General features: G+C 38.3%; 1 protein-coding gene across 16 annotated transcripts in view; it reads left to right on the top strand.

The window, feature by feature from the left end:
• Positions 1 to 16625, top strand: part of itpr1b (inositol 1,4,5-trisphosphate receptor, type 1b) — a 75114-nt gene that overhangs the window by 26657 nt on the left and 31832 nt on the right. For 5 of the 16 annotated variants that reach the window (XM_067505584.1, XM_067505587.1, XM_067505590.1 and 2 more), the window contains 10 exons: positions 310 to 430; positions 547 to 731; positions 3979 to 4127; positions 4719 to 4830; positions 6079 to 6114; positions 9603 to 9632; positions 11582 to 11617; positions 13188 to 13235; positions 13896 to 14025; positions 15980 to 16164. In XM_067505584.1, coding sequence (XP_067361685.1) covers positions 310 to 430; positions 547 to 731; positions 3979 to 4127; positions 4719 to 4830; positions 6079 to 6114; positions 9603 to 9632; positions 11582 to 11617; positions 13188 to 13235; positions 13896 to 14025; positions 15980 to 16164 — 1032 coding nt within the window. The remainder of the gene's footprint in view (positions 1 to 309; positions 431 to 546; positions 732 to 3978; positions 4128 to 4718; positions 4831 to 6078; positions 6115 to 9602; positions 9633 to 11581; positions 11618 to 13187; positions 13236 to 13895; positions 14026 to 15979; positions 16165 to 16625) is intronic. The other 11 variants (XM_067505596.1, XM_067505599.1, XM_067505598.1 and 8 more) reach the window with 6 other exon arrangements.

The following is a 16625-nucleotide window of genomic DNA, read 5'->3' on the forward strand; positions in this document are numbered from 1 at the left end:
AAGAAAACAGAGGTATTTATTGTACTGTAAGACTGAGACCAGCTGATAGAGCTTTCATCATGGTGGTAGACATTTGTCATGCTCTCTATTTGGGTTTTTATGTTGGGAGTGCACATGATTGTTAACAGCTGGGTACAGGACCTGAAGCTACACAGTAGTCCCTTCCACCATAGGTGCTATAGTAGCCTCACATTGTTTCGCACGAATGGAGTTATGAATTCAACTTATTGAAGGAACACAATAGTTAACGTTGTTCAGTTTGTTCACAGTTATTCCCCCTTGTTTTTCACTTGTTTCCGTGTCTTACAGACTCGTCAACCAGTATTTGTACAACTGCTTCAGGGAGTTTTCAGGGTATACCACTGTAACTGGCTTAACCCTGTCCAGAAGGCCTCAGTGGAGGCTTGCATTAAAGTTCTCTCAGACGTGGGTAAGATATTGAGACTGCCCCCCCCCCCCCCTTATGTACTACTGTAGCACTGTATATTGGAAAACAATTAAGACACATAGTGAAAGCATTAAATCATTATTCTTCATTCTACCCAGCTAAAAGCAGAGCAATTGCTATCCCAGTTGACCTGGACAGTCAGGTGAACAACTTGTTTGTCAAGTCCAATAATGTGGTGCAGAAGAGCATCCTCAACTGGAGACTATCAGCTAAGAACACTTCCAGACGAGACTCTGCGCTGACTACCTCAAAAGACTACAGAAACATTATTGAGAGGCTGCAGGTTGGTAATGAGCGGTTTTGTTTTTTATAATTTCAGGTGGTTATACTGTTAGTTTGTTTTTCCAATTGTTTTAATGGACAAAACGTTTGGAAAAAAACTGTGCAAAACAGCAAAATATAAACAGGTCAAATATGAAATTCTTTGAAATGTAGCATGTGCATCTAAAATGTAGCTGCAAATATTAATTGGTGCACTTGAAATTCATCTTGGTTAGCCCACCTATCACTTTGTCACTGATTTATAGATAGAAAATCTGTTTATGGAGAAAAAAACGCAAGTATGTTATGTTAGTCTTATGGAATAATCTGTTTTACTGGACTGAGAAACATGTAAAAATCACACACAAAAGTCTGACAGGTGCACATTTAAAAATATTATACTCTTAATATTGATAATAAATATGCTGCTAACAGGGAGCCTATATATATTCAGAAAGTTTGTAGACCTTCTCGTTTTTCAATTTGATTATGTCGTTCAAGTTCATTTTTCTCTCATTATTCCATGCCCTGTACCCCATAATGACAAAGTGAAAACTGAGTTTTAGACGATGTTTGCAAATGAAAAAGGAAATACTGAAATATTACATTGGCCAAAGCATTAAGACCCTTTACTCCCATTTCTCATGATTATTGCTGATATGTTGCTACACCTTGACTGGAGTCCACCTATTACATGATATGGAAAGGCACACACCTCTCCATAGAAGGCTTCACAGCTGACAATGTATACTGGATCACAGCAAAAGCCATTACGTCAAAGGAATTACGTGCAGAGCTCGGAAACAGGATTATTGCAAGGCACAGATCGGGAGAGGGATACAGAAAAAATTCTGCCGTACTGCATGTTCCTAAGACAACAGTGGCCTCTATAATTCTCAAATGGAAGAAGTTTTCCACAACAAGGAGTCCAAGAACCTGATGATCACTCTGATTAAGCGCCAGAGATCCTGTGTAGATATGGGAAAACACATGAAATCCCACGTGGAGTTTTCAAAAAAGCACCTGGAGGACTTTCAGACTGTGAGGAACAAGATTCTCTGGTCTGATGAAACCAAAATTAAACTACTTGGCTTAAATTCTAAACTTTATGTTTAGAGGCTCATCACCTGCCAAATACCATCCTAATGGTGGCAGCACCATGAACTCTATTGAACATCTCTGGAGGGACCTGAAAATGGCTGTCCACTAATGGTCCCCGTCCAACCTGACTGAGCTTGAGAGAATTTTTACCAAGAAGAAAGCAGAAACTCCTCCAATCCAAGTCTGCAAAGCCTGTTGTGTCATACCCAAAAAGATTCAAGACTGTAATAGCTGCCAAAAAAACAAAGTACTGAGTAAAGGGTCTGAATGCTTACGTATATGTGATGTTTCAGTTCTTCTTTTTATTGATACAAACATTTCTGAAAAGAAAATGTCTGAGAAAAAAAACAAGAATTATTAGAATTAGTATTCTGGTATTGATAGATCTCAAATAAATGTTTGGTATTGATAGCCACGTAATTGCTTAAAAACTGTTTTTCCTCCACAAAATGCCATAATCCTTTTGGTAAATGTGTAGCAAACAAAATACCGTAGAAGTAGTTTCTGACCACATCCTAGAAAAAACATGTATCTTTAGTGATAGACTAAGCTGTTACACCCTTTTTTTCTTGTAATGCGTGACTCAGTATTCACTGGAAGTCTGAAAATCCAGCCTTTTTCCGCTTCCATTCAACTGTTACCTTTACTTACACAGACAGCAGGGGGTTAGTATGAAATGTTAATACGTCCTTTTATTAAATAAACAATTCAAATTGCAAGATCCACTTAGTCATAATATTGTCACACAGTCTTCTGTTTTGCGTTATCCACCGATTACTTCGCAGATGCAGAATAATTTGGTTTGCTTATCATTTTTGTTTTGTTTTGTTTTTCCCCTTTGCCCTTATTTATATAAGGAATATGATATCTCAGAGTGTATGCTTCATACAAAGTCATTGTTTTTCTTTTGCCAAATGTTCCTATTTTTTGCCCTTTTGTTCTATCACTCACCAAACAGCCCACACAGCACTATAATCACCATCCAACCTGCAATCTTCATGATGCAGTTTCACTTATTTGCATATTTTCACACTAATCATCACCAGACGTGACAGGAACTGTACTGATTTGATTTGTTCACAGTGCACATTATACAGGATACATGAACTGTTTTTCAATGCTGAAAGCAGTCACAAAGATATTTTATGCTTGGCTGCAGCTGGATTTCATGGATGAAATGACTAATTTGTATGCATGTACAAAATATACTGAGAGTAATAAGATTCTTTACTAGAAACTCCTCGTTTTCTGCTTGACTGTTTATCTGATTGACATTTTTGAAAAGCATAATACAGTGTCTTGTAAAAATAGCACCACTTTGTAGAACGAATACTAGCACATACTTAGTTTGATGAGTTTGGGACTAGATATTGATTTATTTACTTAGTAGTGTTTTGCTAGTATTAATTCCTGTCATGATGTTTCTTTTATTTGTCTCGTTTTAGTTGTCAAAAGCAAAATACATTGTAGTCTACTGTGATCTACAGCATTTCAGACTACAGCTGTTGACGCCTTCATGACAAGTTACCAGAGTTACAGCAGTTGTTCTTTTGGAAATGACTGTTTAGATGTTCACACCCAGTGTCCATGTCAGTCTTTTTTGTTTAGCAGCGAATGATTCAGAAGCTACGCTCTCTGCCATTTAACTAAAATACTTCTCTGTGGTCAGGTTTAGAGGAGAAGCTAATAATTTGTTTCATCCACTTTTCTAATTCTCAGTGGACTGTAAATAAATTAGGTTTATAAACACATTTAATCAAAGAACTGATCATGCCAGACGACAGAGACAGAACGTTTTTGAATGTACATTAAAGATGCTTCTCATTAACTGTCATCTAACAGGCCGAGCGTCTAAATCGACCTTCAAATGAAGACTGGGCATGACAGAAAAAATTTAAAATTTATTAATCGAGAGTGGGCAGGTGGTTAAATAAGGTTTTGCATTAAGAAAGCCATTGTTTCATGTCCCTTCTTTAGTCTTTCACATTATATTTGAGTTTTATTATAATTTTTTTGTTAAAAATGTAATACATTTTTTGATCTAATTCTCATTTTGAAAATTTGGAGTCCTCTCTTTTTTTATGACATTCTTAGTTTTCATTGCCAAAATTAACACTGCTGCGTAGTGTTTCGTGTCACGTCTAACCTCTGACAGTATGTCTCTGTAGGACATAGTGTCAGCATTAGAGGACCGTCTAAGGCCACTGGTCCAAGCGGAACTCTCAGTGCTGGTGGATGTCCTGCATCGTCCAGAGCTGCTCTTCCCTGAGAACACAGAAGCTCGAAAGAAATGTGAAAGTGGAGGGTTCATATCAAAGTGAGTTTAAATGTCCAACAGCAAAGGTCAGAGCACTATTAAGGGACTTTCCTCAAGTACAGCTTAGTCACTTAGCTGAATTTGTAGATTTTAAGCCTTTTCCTAGAAGACAGATAAACGTGCTGTAAAACCCAAACACACACAAAAAAGAACTTGTTGTTATGTTGGGGCTAATCAGAGCTCAGATTGGATTACAGAGAACTGGCTCGACACAGAGAGGTGTTGATCGGGTTATCTTACTGCTACAGTGCCTCTGTGTAGTACAGCAGATCATGTAAAAGTGTGCCAACGTTCACAAATACTGGAAAATTGCTTACAACATCTGGCACGGTAAGAGTAGCTTTCCATGTTCCCTGCTAAATGTCACTACTTGTACTATTGGTCATTTTTATTTACACTCGGCTTATTTAAACATGTTTAGGCACTCATCTTTAAAATTGCCTGTTTTGAGCAATAAGAAAATCACATCCTGATAGAAATCAGCCAAAATAGTTTGGTGTGATTATCACACTGGTTAGGTGGTTGGAGAACAATTGCCTTCCTTGGCCCATTCGCGTATGCGCTAACTTTTCTTTTTGTTCTCTTCGTCAGGCTCATTAAACACACTAAACAGCTGCTGGAAGAGAATGAAGAGCGCCTGTGCATCAAAGTACTGCAGACACTGAGGGAAATGATGACAAAAGACCGTGGCTATGGGGAGAAGGTATGTACCCCCTATGTTTCTGTTTCTCATCATCAGCTTGTATTTATGCCCAAGATTCACCCACACATAAAAAGAAAAACCCACTTTCTTTACATCTCAAGATTCACTACTCCTCCTTCACCCAACTTACTGCTAGACATAAGATTAAAAGCAATAAACTAAAACAGGAGGCTGCAATTTATTTCGTTGCCTAGCATGCTGAATACAAATGAGACTTACATGCGGTACATTAAGTATTTTATTTGATATCAATGCAAATTTATGACAGTTTGTGAATATTCACTGTTCCGTTTTATGTTTGACAAACTGTCATAGACAGAAAATATCCCTCATTGCTTTCTTCCCAAATACACTTAAGCAAACAGCCGGTCTGGATGACCGGTAACAAATATCAACATTTATAATACTATTAACAGCATGCTTAAACTCGCTAACGTTACCATTATACATTCATTGGCTGCTAATGACTTTAAATTAAATGGACACACCTATTCACCTAAACTATTAAATGATCGTCTTTCAGCTTGTTTTCTAACTGAAGGATGACAACAATGCTCAATATTTTGGTGGGAAATGCTTAAAATGTTTTGTGATGACAGCAGATTGAGCCTGTAGAGCATTGTGGAGGCTAAAGACCTTTTTTTCCCCTCAGTTTTCAGACTTTTTCTATAATGGCTATAACCTAATTATCCTAAATGGACTATTTAATGTTTCATTTTTTAGGAACACTTTTCATGAAATTGGGATTTAGGATTCACACTGATCAACAGGATTAGAGGTTCTTGAATGTCATAAAAAATGTAACAAAGTCCTATTAGCTCAATTGCATCTGTATCTTGCAATCAGAGACATATCGAAGTTAATGTTTCTAAGCCCCATATGAAGTAGTCCGCAAAGCCCAAACAGACAAAGACACAATGCAAACCACACGTTTGGTTGATTTGTGGCTTACAAAGTACAGCAAATTTGAGCTATTTTTTGTGAGAAGGAATGGAGGAATATGTCCAAAGTAAAAACAGCGGTTAACAAACCTTTTTATCTGCTGATTAGTGGCAGACTAGCTTAGTATGATTTCTGATTTCCATCCTTTAAAACAATAAAACATGCAGGTGGAAGGGTGTCAGATTAACAGGCTCTCTTTTCACTGTCCCCACTAACTTGACATGCTCCATGTCTGCAGATACTAAGCTTTAACTCACTAATCTAGCTCTACTAACTCTCTGCCCCCTATACTTTTCTCTCTTGCAGCTGATTGCCTTTGATGATGAAATGGATGTGGCTGAGGTCGATCACTTTACTTACTATTGTGATATACCTTTGCTTTGTCTCCCACTAACAGTGTAGACGTGCTTGTGCTGCGAGCGTAGTTTGTAGCAACACATTTTCATCTGTGGCGCCCGTCAGTAGCTTACTAGATCCATTCCTGTTGTGTGCTTATTAAGAGAGTTTTGTGTGAAAATGTAGTCCAGTACTAGCATGTCCACCTCACATTATGTTTGTTTGTCATTCCTGTGTATGGCCTTGTAATTACTCACTATTATTATTATTATTATTATTATTATTATTATTATTATTATTATTATTATTATTATTATTATTGGAATTCGATTTACAGAATACAGCCAAACAATGTTACTGCCTTTTAACCAACCAATTACACATGTGAGTTTATTACTTCTTTAGCTTTATATAAGAGTCTGCTTATAACACCATAGTATTATTTATTCTTAACATCACCTTGCACATCACAAATTGAACATCACTGGAATTTTGGTTGGGCGTTTTTTTCCCTGTCTTTTTTTCTTTTAAGTCCAAATGACTATGGTGGCTTTTAGAATTAAACTAGTGTCATTAAAGACACTAGCACCTTTTGAGTCACACCATATAATGTTCTGATTTGTTTAAGGGATCAAGAAACAGATCTGACTATCAATGAAATCACAGGGATAGAAAACAGTTAGTAGTGTCTACAGAGTGCCCAGAAAATTTCAAAATATGAAGAGAGTGATTAAAAATCTGTCCTTACTGAAATCCATTATTATGATTTTAAAAATATAACCTAAATGCAATTTTAGACGCTTCTTCATGGTAATTAAAAACTAATTGTTAAATTGTGTATTATTTTACTTTATTCCAAATGTTAGTTTTTTTTGCTCAGAATAAGTGTTACCACTGGTAACTACATCCAAACTGACTGTGGAATCATACTACATCAACTAACAACCTATCTAGTAGCATTAATTTAAAAAATGGAACATGGTAATGTGCTATTTCAGGGGGTGATAGTGTTTCAGTGCTTTATATAAACAAAGCTGTTGCTATTTTTCTGGTCACTCAATCTACATTCTAAACATCCCCTTTATATGTATCTTGGTGAGAGAGAGCGTAGCATAAGTTCATTACTGTTGTTACAAGAGCAGGTGTGTGTGTATATATAGATTGGATAATCCATCAAATGGCTCATAACACTGGGGGCCAGAATTTGTGCAGCAGGAAAAATACGTATATGACAATGATCTGTGGTCTTATGGGAGTGATTGTGAATGGAGTGTCACAGAAATTACAGTATGTAGGTTATGAATACATGAACCATATCTGACATGCTGATTGGTGTGAGACAATTCCACACAAACATGTTTTTAATTTTTCACAAAACTACTGCAGTCACTGATATCTAAAACAAATTCTCAAATAATGTAAAAAAGCTTATAAGTTTATTTTTTCAAATTATAAGTTTTATTTTCATGTAAACCTTTTCTTAAATTCAGCGTCTGAATTTGTTTTTTAATCATTACAATTTAAATTTTATATCTATGGGCAACTGTACTTTTTTCATTAAGCTGTCAATACTTTTTTGTTTAGAAACGTCAAAAATCAACGGCTTTCAGCTTGTACATGCCAAATCAATGTGCGGACCTTGTTCCGCACATTGATTTGGCATGATTTTTTTACACCGGGTGCCCGTCCTGCCGCAACCCTCCGATTTTGTCTGGGTTACGGGACCGGCACCAAGGTGGCCCTTGATGGCTGTGCAGAGCCACACATGGTGGGGTTTGATTTAATCCCACGACCTTCTGCATCCCAACCTGATGCTTTACCCGTTGAGCCAACAGGCCCCCATTTTTGTTTAGAAATGTACTACACAAATTTGATGAAATGGTCTCAACTCACATTTCACTTGCTTGTTAGAACAACCATACCACAAAAAGTTTATTAGCAAATGAAGTTGTCACGTAAGCTAAGTGTAAACTGCACTTAAAGGACTTCGCAAAAGTGTTGCTTTGAAGTCAAAGTTCATTCTTCTTCATTCATTCTTAGTTGTTTTATTAAACCTCTACAGTAAAACTCAAGGTTCATTTAATACCTTATCTTGGCAGCTGTTTTAGACAAGTCCTAGAATTCTATAAATAAAGCCACACACTCTGCTTGTAGGTCAAGAGATTCACGTTCAGGACAAATGAAAAACTCCATCCACCGATGAGGAGTGTGTGACGTGGTTAAACGACCCTTAAAAAGCAAGCAATGATCTTGATCTGGGACTGTTTAACTAACTTTGTTTGCCACAGCACTTCTTGATATTTACAGCCTATTTTTAGCCTAAACGTGGCTGCTCCTGAAATCAGAAAATTTATCAAAACTGAAAGTACACACTGTCAGAGCAGGAGAATCAGTGCCAGCAGGAAAGCAATACTGAAGAGTGAATAACAGTCTGACTGTAATCTAGCCACTTTATCAACAGTGACTAGATTATAGCGTGGTGTGCAGGAGGGAAGTGAACAATGTTGTTAGTTGGGAAATGGAGAAATTGTCAGAACGGGTCTTTCCAAAGTTGCCAGGAAGCACTATGCCCTCATTTGGTCTGTAAATTCTGCTATGTCTCTGTCCGTCTTTTTTTCCCTCCGCTTCCCTGCCCCTCTGTACTTGCCTCTTGGCACTGTAGCAATGGAAACCCCCAGCTTCCATAAACAGGGCTACGCTTCACAGAGACAAGTGCCTTGTTTCGACGACTCCCCCCATATACAGTATCTGAAGTACGCACACTCTGAAACCCCCAGCTCATGCTGTATGTCACTCATTCGCGCACACTGTGCCCTTGTTGACAGCTGGCAGCATGTGTGAGGATACCATTCACATGAAAAGACAGGCAGGCCAAAACTCCAGCTTCCCCTCAGCAGCAAGACAAACCGCTATGATATCTGTTATATAACCCGTGTTAAGCCTACTATTACTCTCTGATCTATCCCCAACACCCCCCCTTCCCAGTTTCCACCCAAAGGTCTCCACGAGTGAATGTAGCTGTCAGTTTCACTATCAGCTGGACAACCCTCCCTACAATTGTGCATGCCCCAATCTGTGCACTGGATAGTGCGTATCCAGAGTCAGTGAGAAGAGAGCAGTGAAGTGACAGTGAAGCCATTTGCAGGGGTTATCTCATTCACCCAGAAATAGAAAATTCAAACCAGGGGAAAAAGTATATGTGACAAGCATCCCATCCTCATTGTCAGGCCTGATCATATCATTTAATACATGCGTTCCTTTCACATAGTTTACATACGAACATCTTTGTAAGATTGAGAGGTTAAATGGATCTGACGAAGTCTCTGCCTTATTTTGGTGATGTATTACGATTGGCTGAGAGTACAACTGAATATGTAACCCATACATGAAGTAAGGGTCACTCCGTTTTACAGATATCACTTTTGTTGTTGTTGTTTTTGTTGTTTTCCTTTTTAACACTTGTCACCTATGCTTTTTTCTTCTTCACTTCACAGCCTCTCAAAAATATTGCCAAGCCACTTCAGGTAGATTTGGCTTGTCCCACTTAATCTTTCTGCCTGCCATTGTGGAAAAATTCAGGAGACTGAGGCCTACTGTTATATTTCTGAGTCAACAGGGGGGGCTGCAGACATTCATCAACCACATGTAGCGCTGTCCTAGTTTCCCTTTCTAAATGCTGCACATTTGTTGGACTCCAGCCAGCGTTCAGGCAGCAGTTACATAAGTGCCAACAATTTTCTTTTTTTTTTTTTTCTGTTTTCCTAGAATTTTAAGCTCTCCTCTGATGTGTGACCTTCAGTGGTAATTGGCAATAAAAGTGCAGCAGGGATGTGTTTTCGTTGCAGTGGTGCAGCTCAATCTAGGTAACGCTGGGTAGAGAGGGAGAGCATGGGAAAGTTGGGGTTTCGCTTTGTGGTGAGTCTGCACTTTAGCCAAGACAACACCTGTTAATTGTCTGTGGTCTGCCTCTGTTAAAGGGCAGAGTACCAGAGAGTTATACAAAACCTTAAGTCTGGCCTGTGCCTTGTAGACTTATTTCGAGAATTATGAATGGTCCATTTCCTTTAAGTTTCCAGTGAAATGAGGTGAAGCACTGCCCACATTCTGGCCACTTTGGGATATGGGTTAATTGTCAAAGTAATTTTTATTCCAATGTAAGGGGTGGTTTGACTTGTGGCAACATACTTTTCTAGTCAGTGAAATCATATGACCTCCTCCCTTCCTCTGCCTTAAATGTGCCCTGAATCTCATTATGTCTGGCTTCTTCTCTATGGAGGTTTTATCACACATTCTCGGAAGCATAATAAATGGAACTGATGCAGACAATTATAGGGTCAAACCAGCCAGCTGGTGCATCTTTGTATACACAAGAAAATTGCCAAAATAGGGTTGACCGTAGCTGATTAGGTCAGATTATGCTTATGGCAGTTGTTTTGTTCCACTGTTAAAAGCAGTGGTTAAATTCCTAACATAGCTAGAAAATGTTAGAGCTGGATGTTCAGTAGTGCCTTTTTTCAGTGGAAATCAATGTGTTGACGCAAAAGGAGGCTTGATATAGGGAAATTCCTGTCCAGTTGCACAATTAATCATCTTAAACCAGCATGACTAGGCTACAGAGACACATTAGCCTAAGTTACAATAGACTGTATGTTTGCAGTTTAACTTGCTGCAGTCAGTGTGTGTATTGTTACTTTATCAACTTGGTTGTGCTGTAGACTACCATAAAAATGTTCTTACAATGTTTTTAAGGAAGTACATTTCATGGGTATCTAAGTTTTTAATATTCTTATTCCAAGAAACAAGTTCTTTTTGTTTGTTTTTGACTTTGTTTTTAAGACTGACCTGCCAGCAAATACGTCAAAACATAAAGTTTTTAAAACTGGATTTTATTTGGCCGTAATTTCACACCACGTTGAATTTTCTGTACCAACATTACTTGTGCTGTTTACTATGATTTTGGAGGGAAACCTAAATTCATATAGATTATAATATTAAGGTGGTGTCATGTAGCGGACAGGCACCAACACTTTACAGCAGAAGGTTAAAAGGGAACCACAGAATACTAAATGCACCACATTGAAGCATTGGTCTATAATGTGGTGAACACTGTTGTGCACAGAGCTTCTGCTTTCCTGCTACAGCTTCTTATCATCCATGCTGCACTATTGAGCCAGATTAATGTAAACGTAACATAACACAATCCATTATCAGCAACATGTTTTCAGTATGCTTTCTCACTGCCCTTGGCTCTTTAGGCTATGCACACTTATGATGTGCCTTTTTGCATGTGACGGACAATCTTACTGAGCAGTAAAAAGCCTATTACAGACAAACTATGCATCAGTAAAGAGCAGGCAGGGGGTGTGTCATTAGATAGAGCTTTTAGAGCGTGGTTCTCTTCGGAGGCAGGAGCAACCTAACAAATTTGACATCTTCTACCTTTAACTAACATCATCCTTTTATTTCCAATCAGCTGGCACCTCCACCTGAGCCTGACGTCCCTGCTGAGGTGTGTTTAAGACCCATATTGCCCCCTTGCCCATTAATATGGGTCACTGCTGAGCATAGCTCATTTGCCATATTTATATACTAACTTCATGCATTATACATGTGCTCAGTCCAACATCAGAAAATTGAATAGCAATGACTCCATCTTCATTTTAGGCACCTCATTCCTTTGTGTATGTATTTCAAGTTTGGAAAAATGTGTCCCAACAGTCAACAGACAATAACCCATAATGATTTTTTGATAGCAATATAAAATTGAAATCACTCTACATGACACCCCTAATTCTGTGGAGAAGCCCATTTGGCAGCTTAGGTCTTATCCAGTAAGTCGCAACAAGCTGTGCCCCCCTGTATTTAGGGAGTTTATCCCATTCTTCTGGGAGATACTCTCAAGCTTCTTCAGATTGGATGGTAGGCCATGAACTTCATCTTCAGGTCTGTCTTCCGTTCTTTAGCTGGGCCAGTCAGGGACAGTCAGTGACATGCCCTGAAATCACTTCAGCATCATCTTCGCTCCATGCTTTGGATAATTGTTGTGCTAAAACTTCACCTTTCACCCTATTCTCAAGTGTTATGCACTCTAAGATTTTCATAGACATAGTTTTTGTTTGGGTCATCAGACCAGATCCTTTTCCTCGTGTTCTCACAGACCTTTACATGCTGTTTGGCAAAACTCCAAACATATTGTGGTTTCTGTCAAACCACTCTTCTATTAAGGCCTCATTGAAATAGTTCTGCTGATATATGGTTCTCCATGTGTAGAGATCTTCTAACCCAGTGACCAATGCTGTAATTTTTTAATACATTAGGTTTTTTTTTTGTATGGCTACACTCTGTCATGATATGGGTTGTTGTGTGTAGATTAATAGGGATAAATGTTTTATTTTTTACATTTCAAATCAAATTTTCAATACATTAAATTCACTTGCAACACTCTTGCCCCTTTTGTTCATTTTTGATTTCACATCTTGCGTTTTGAGCAAAGAACAATTTTCTGACCATTCTTTTGTGTGGTGTTGGGATTTTATGACCTGAATCAGGTGTTTTCCCATGCGGGATTGCTGCTTATCGTGTGTGTCAGTCGCTCATGGCTCCATCATTATGACTTATGTTTCTCCCCTTTTGGCAGCTGTAATGTAAGTTATAGTGGCACATTTGCAAATATAACTGTAAAGTGACGGCCAACACTATGGGATTTCAAACTCTCTATTATCCTGCATAGCCTACGAGTTTTTATAAATTTAGAAAAAATGGTCAAGATATGACATTTTGGATGTTTCATATTTTCAAAATAATTAAGTGGGTACATGATGTCTTAGAATGAATATCATGTCCTCCTCCACAGCCTTGCATGACTTTGACTCAACCTCACATCTTTCCTGACCTAACCACTTCCCCCTTAACTGCATGATCTAATTTGAACAAGGTTTTGTGCATGCTCTTGAAGTAACTAATTTGCACCGTATTAACACCCTTTGTCTCATTTCTTTTCAAATTTTTCTTTCCAACCTTTTTATTTATTTATTTATTTCTTATTTTGATGCTTTCTGCTAATATACCTCACCTTTAAGGAGCTTGATCCCAACCAGCCACAGAAACAACTGGAGGATCAAACGAGGGTAGGTACTGAGTTTGGTTTGCTGTGGTCTGGTTAAAGCCCCCCCCATCTTACTGATGGTTGTCAACTGGCTGACTGTTGTGATGTCCTCACAGTCGCACTGCTGCATGGCACTGGCACTCACTCACCTCCCCATCAGTTATATGATATGTAACATATGTGGCACATAACCAGTTGAACAGCTCGACATTTACTTAGGAGGATCTGCCGTTCTCTGACTTGTGCTGTTTTTAACCAACATGAGGGAACATGTAGCTGAGTGTGCTCTGGTAGCTACAATAAACTAGGGGAAACACTGAATGTCAGTGTACAGTATATTGGGATGGAAGAGGGCACCGTGTTGCATTTGTGCATTAAAGACTGGTGGCCAGAGGTTAAGGGTCAAATATGAAGATGGTGACAAGTACTATGTACTACACAAGTACATGTTGAAAGGCTGTGGCAATTTTTGTTTTGTATATTTTCCTTTGTTTGTCTTTTATTACATTTTTATTCAAAAATATTTTTCTGAAGAGGCTTCTGTTTTCAGAAACTTAGACCTATACCTCTTAGTTTGATTTATTGTAATTGTTATGTTTTTTTACTAACTTTTTATTCAGCTCTGTTTGTGTGACATACCTATAATTGAACTTCATCTCCTAACATCTATTCTCTCTGTTAGGGAGAAGCTCTGCGACAGATCTTGGTCAATCGATACTATGGGAATGTCAAACCTGGCCAAAGGAGAGATAGCCTCACAACCTTCAGCAACGGCCCAATTACTCCTGGATCACAGGGAAAATCGCCTACAGGTGTGTACAACAGTTTTTATATGACAGTGTTTATATGAGCCAGAGCCATAAACGTGACATGGTTTTTGCAATTATTTACTTTCGGAAATTGGGTCATGATATTAAAAAAAATTAACACTGCGATATAGCAACCAGAAAACCGTTACGTTACGTATAATAACATTTAAAAGCTGTAATTATCGACAATAATAGAACTAGTTACAAAAGATATTTTAAAAAAACGTATGTTAATTTATCAAGTGTGCTCATTACATTCAGACATCACTACAAAGCAGAAGTGGAATGATGATGTTCATGATAGTCTTCTTAGACTGAAGATAGAGGTTTGCCTTTTACAGCGATAAGGTGTGTAAGTTTAAGTTTTACTGTAAAGAAAATCGCTTCCACATTTTGGTTCTAACCAGTTTTGCCAGTAAGTTAAATAGTACTGGGTAAACAAGTACAAGTAAACAACAAGTCAATCACATATTAAATATTTTCAATAAGTTGAAATCACTCAATGAGTGTCTCAGAAATTGTTTCCAAATTATATGGAGGTTCCTTTCGTGCTGGATCTGTTTGTTTCTCCTTTACACAGACTACAAAGAATAGTCATTGTGACGAGTTTCCACTGAGTTGCAGTAAACACAAAACGCCCACTTGGACCAAACTATCTTAGTTTACAACCTTTGGAAGCATTTTGTACATATGTGCATTGCGTTAAAAGTATCAAAATCAAGAATGGGATTTGCAAGTTTTTTAGATGGTTTGTAACTGGCATTTATTCATGCTATTTAGTCACTGTGTCTCTCTTCACAGAGATGATTCATTGTTCAATAAAGTTTTCATATTGGTGGGGGATTTACAGCCATGACCTTTGTACTCCTTTTGAGCTCCCAGATTGCAATCTGCTACACAGCATACTGACTCTCCCCTAAACATAACGTAGGCCATGTTGTTGCCAGGCGACTCGAGAGCCAAGCTCTGTGTAGAATGGATGTGTTGTATATTCAGAGGCTCACCCAGCCAGTGATGGCTCTGATGGGTGTTGTCATCTCGCTGCTGGTTGGCTGGTTGGCTTCAGTAGCTAGTAGCAGCAGCAGTGGGAGTTAAAGTACCTCCATGGTTTATGGACTTTTATTGTATTGTTATTTGTGTCCTATGGCAACAAAAACACCTATTACCAACTCCTGGCATCACCTATAAGGATTAAACCCACCATTTGTACGGTACATTCCAGTGGTAGTAGCATTTCTCAGATTATTATGACGGCTTTGCTTTCTGGAAAAAAATACATCCTGGTAAAAATATGTGCAATTTCTAAGCTACCTGAATTCTTTTCATCAGGAAGCATATGCGCCATGTTTAGATAAAAAGTTAAAAATGTTCAAATTCTAAATACAATTGTTTATATGGTTTTGTTTTCTGTACATGTCTGTTTTTCTTGGTAGTATAAAAACCTACCCCCTCAGTCTGCTTTTCCATTGATTCATTCTGCCTGACATTAGCGTCATGTTATCCAATTCAGAGATCAGGGTTATTGTTTGTTTGTTTTTTTTATTCAATTATTTTTTGAATTTAGCTGGCTAGCTAGTTAACTTAGTATGAAAATGCCATTCTTAACCAACTTACTCTGATTGGCTGTTTCTCCAGCTGGCGGGAACAGCTATCAGTAATTATGAAACAAGTCCTGTTTGATCACTGAGCATGGGAGTGATTGATAAGTGTGGACCTCTGCTAGCAATATCTGATTTGCATCTGCTCTTGCCTATATTCTGAAAAACTTACAGTAATAGTGGACAAAGTAACACACTAGCAATATTGCTCAGTATCCTTTTATTAGCTAAGGAAGGTATTTTGATCATATATACAGTGAAATTGCAAGTGAAATTGCCAGAATTCTAATAAATTGTGCACATTTAATTATATAACCTCTTTGAAATCTTAATACATTAGTGTACTTCTGTGACCATAGTTGTCAGCTCTGGGGTCGGAGGTCGAGGGGAGCTGAGTTTGGCTGAGGTCCAGTGTCACTTGGACAAAGAAGGTGCATCAGACCTGGTCATTGACCTCATCATGAACGCTACCAGTGACAGGATATTCCAGGAGAGCATACTGTTAGCTATTGCTCTGCTGGAAGGTGGAAACACAGTCATCCAGGTAAGGAGCGGTTTCTTGAGTTCAAGACTAAACAGCAGTAATGCTGCAGGGGAGGGTGGGTGCTAAGAGTTAAGTGTTAATTAGGTCCAACTTTCACATGCGTAACCTGCAATTAAATTGTAATACTAAACCCAATTGCTTCAAAGAGGCATGAGCAGCCTTTCAACAAGTAGATGTTTTCTCAGGCATTGAAAGCTAAGGTGTCTCTTAGTAAGACGTTTACTCATTGCCTGGACCTCCACTGCTGTCAAAAGAAAATAATGAAGTGAACAAGATTGGCTTGCAGAAAGGAAATAAAGCTAGACTTCCCAATTGTGGACAGAAAGCATCATGCCAAGTTTACATTTATAGAATGTGTGAGTTGTGATAAAAGTGAGATTGAGTTTGTGCAATGAATAGATGAAAAAGGGAAGTAATATAGGAAGGGGAACAGTGGTCTGCAGGGAGAGGTCCAAGCTGTG

This window comes from Channa argus, chromosome 5 (assembly GCF_033026475.1).
Source record: "Channa argus isolate prfri chromosome 5, Channa argus male v1.0, whole genome shotgun sequence".
NCBI classification, from domain to species: domain Eukaryota; kingdom Metazoa; phylum Chordata; class Actinopteri; order Anabantiformes; family Channidae; genus Channa; species Channa argus.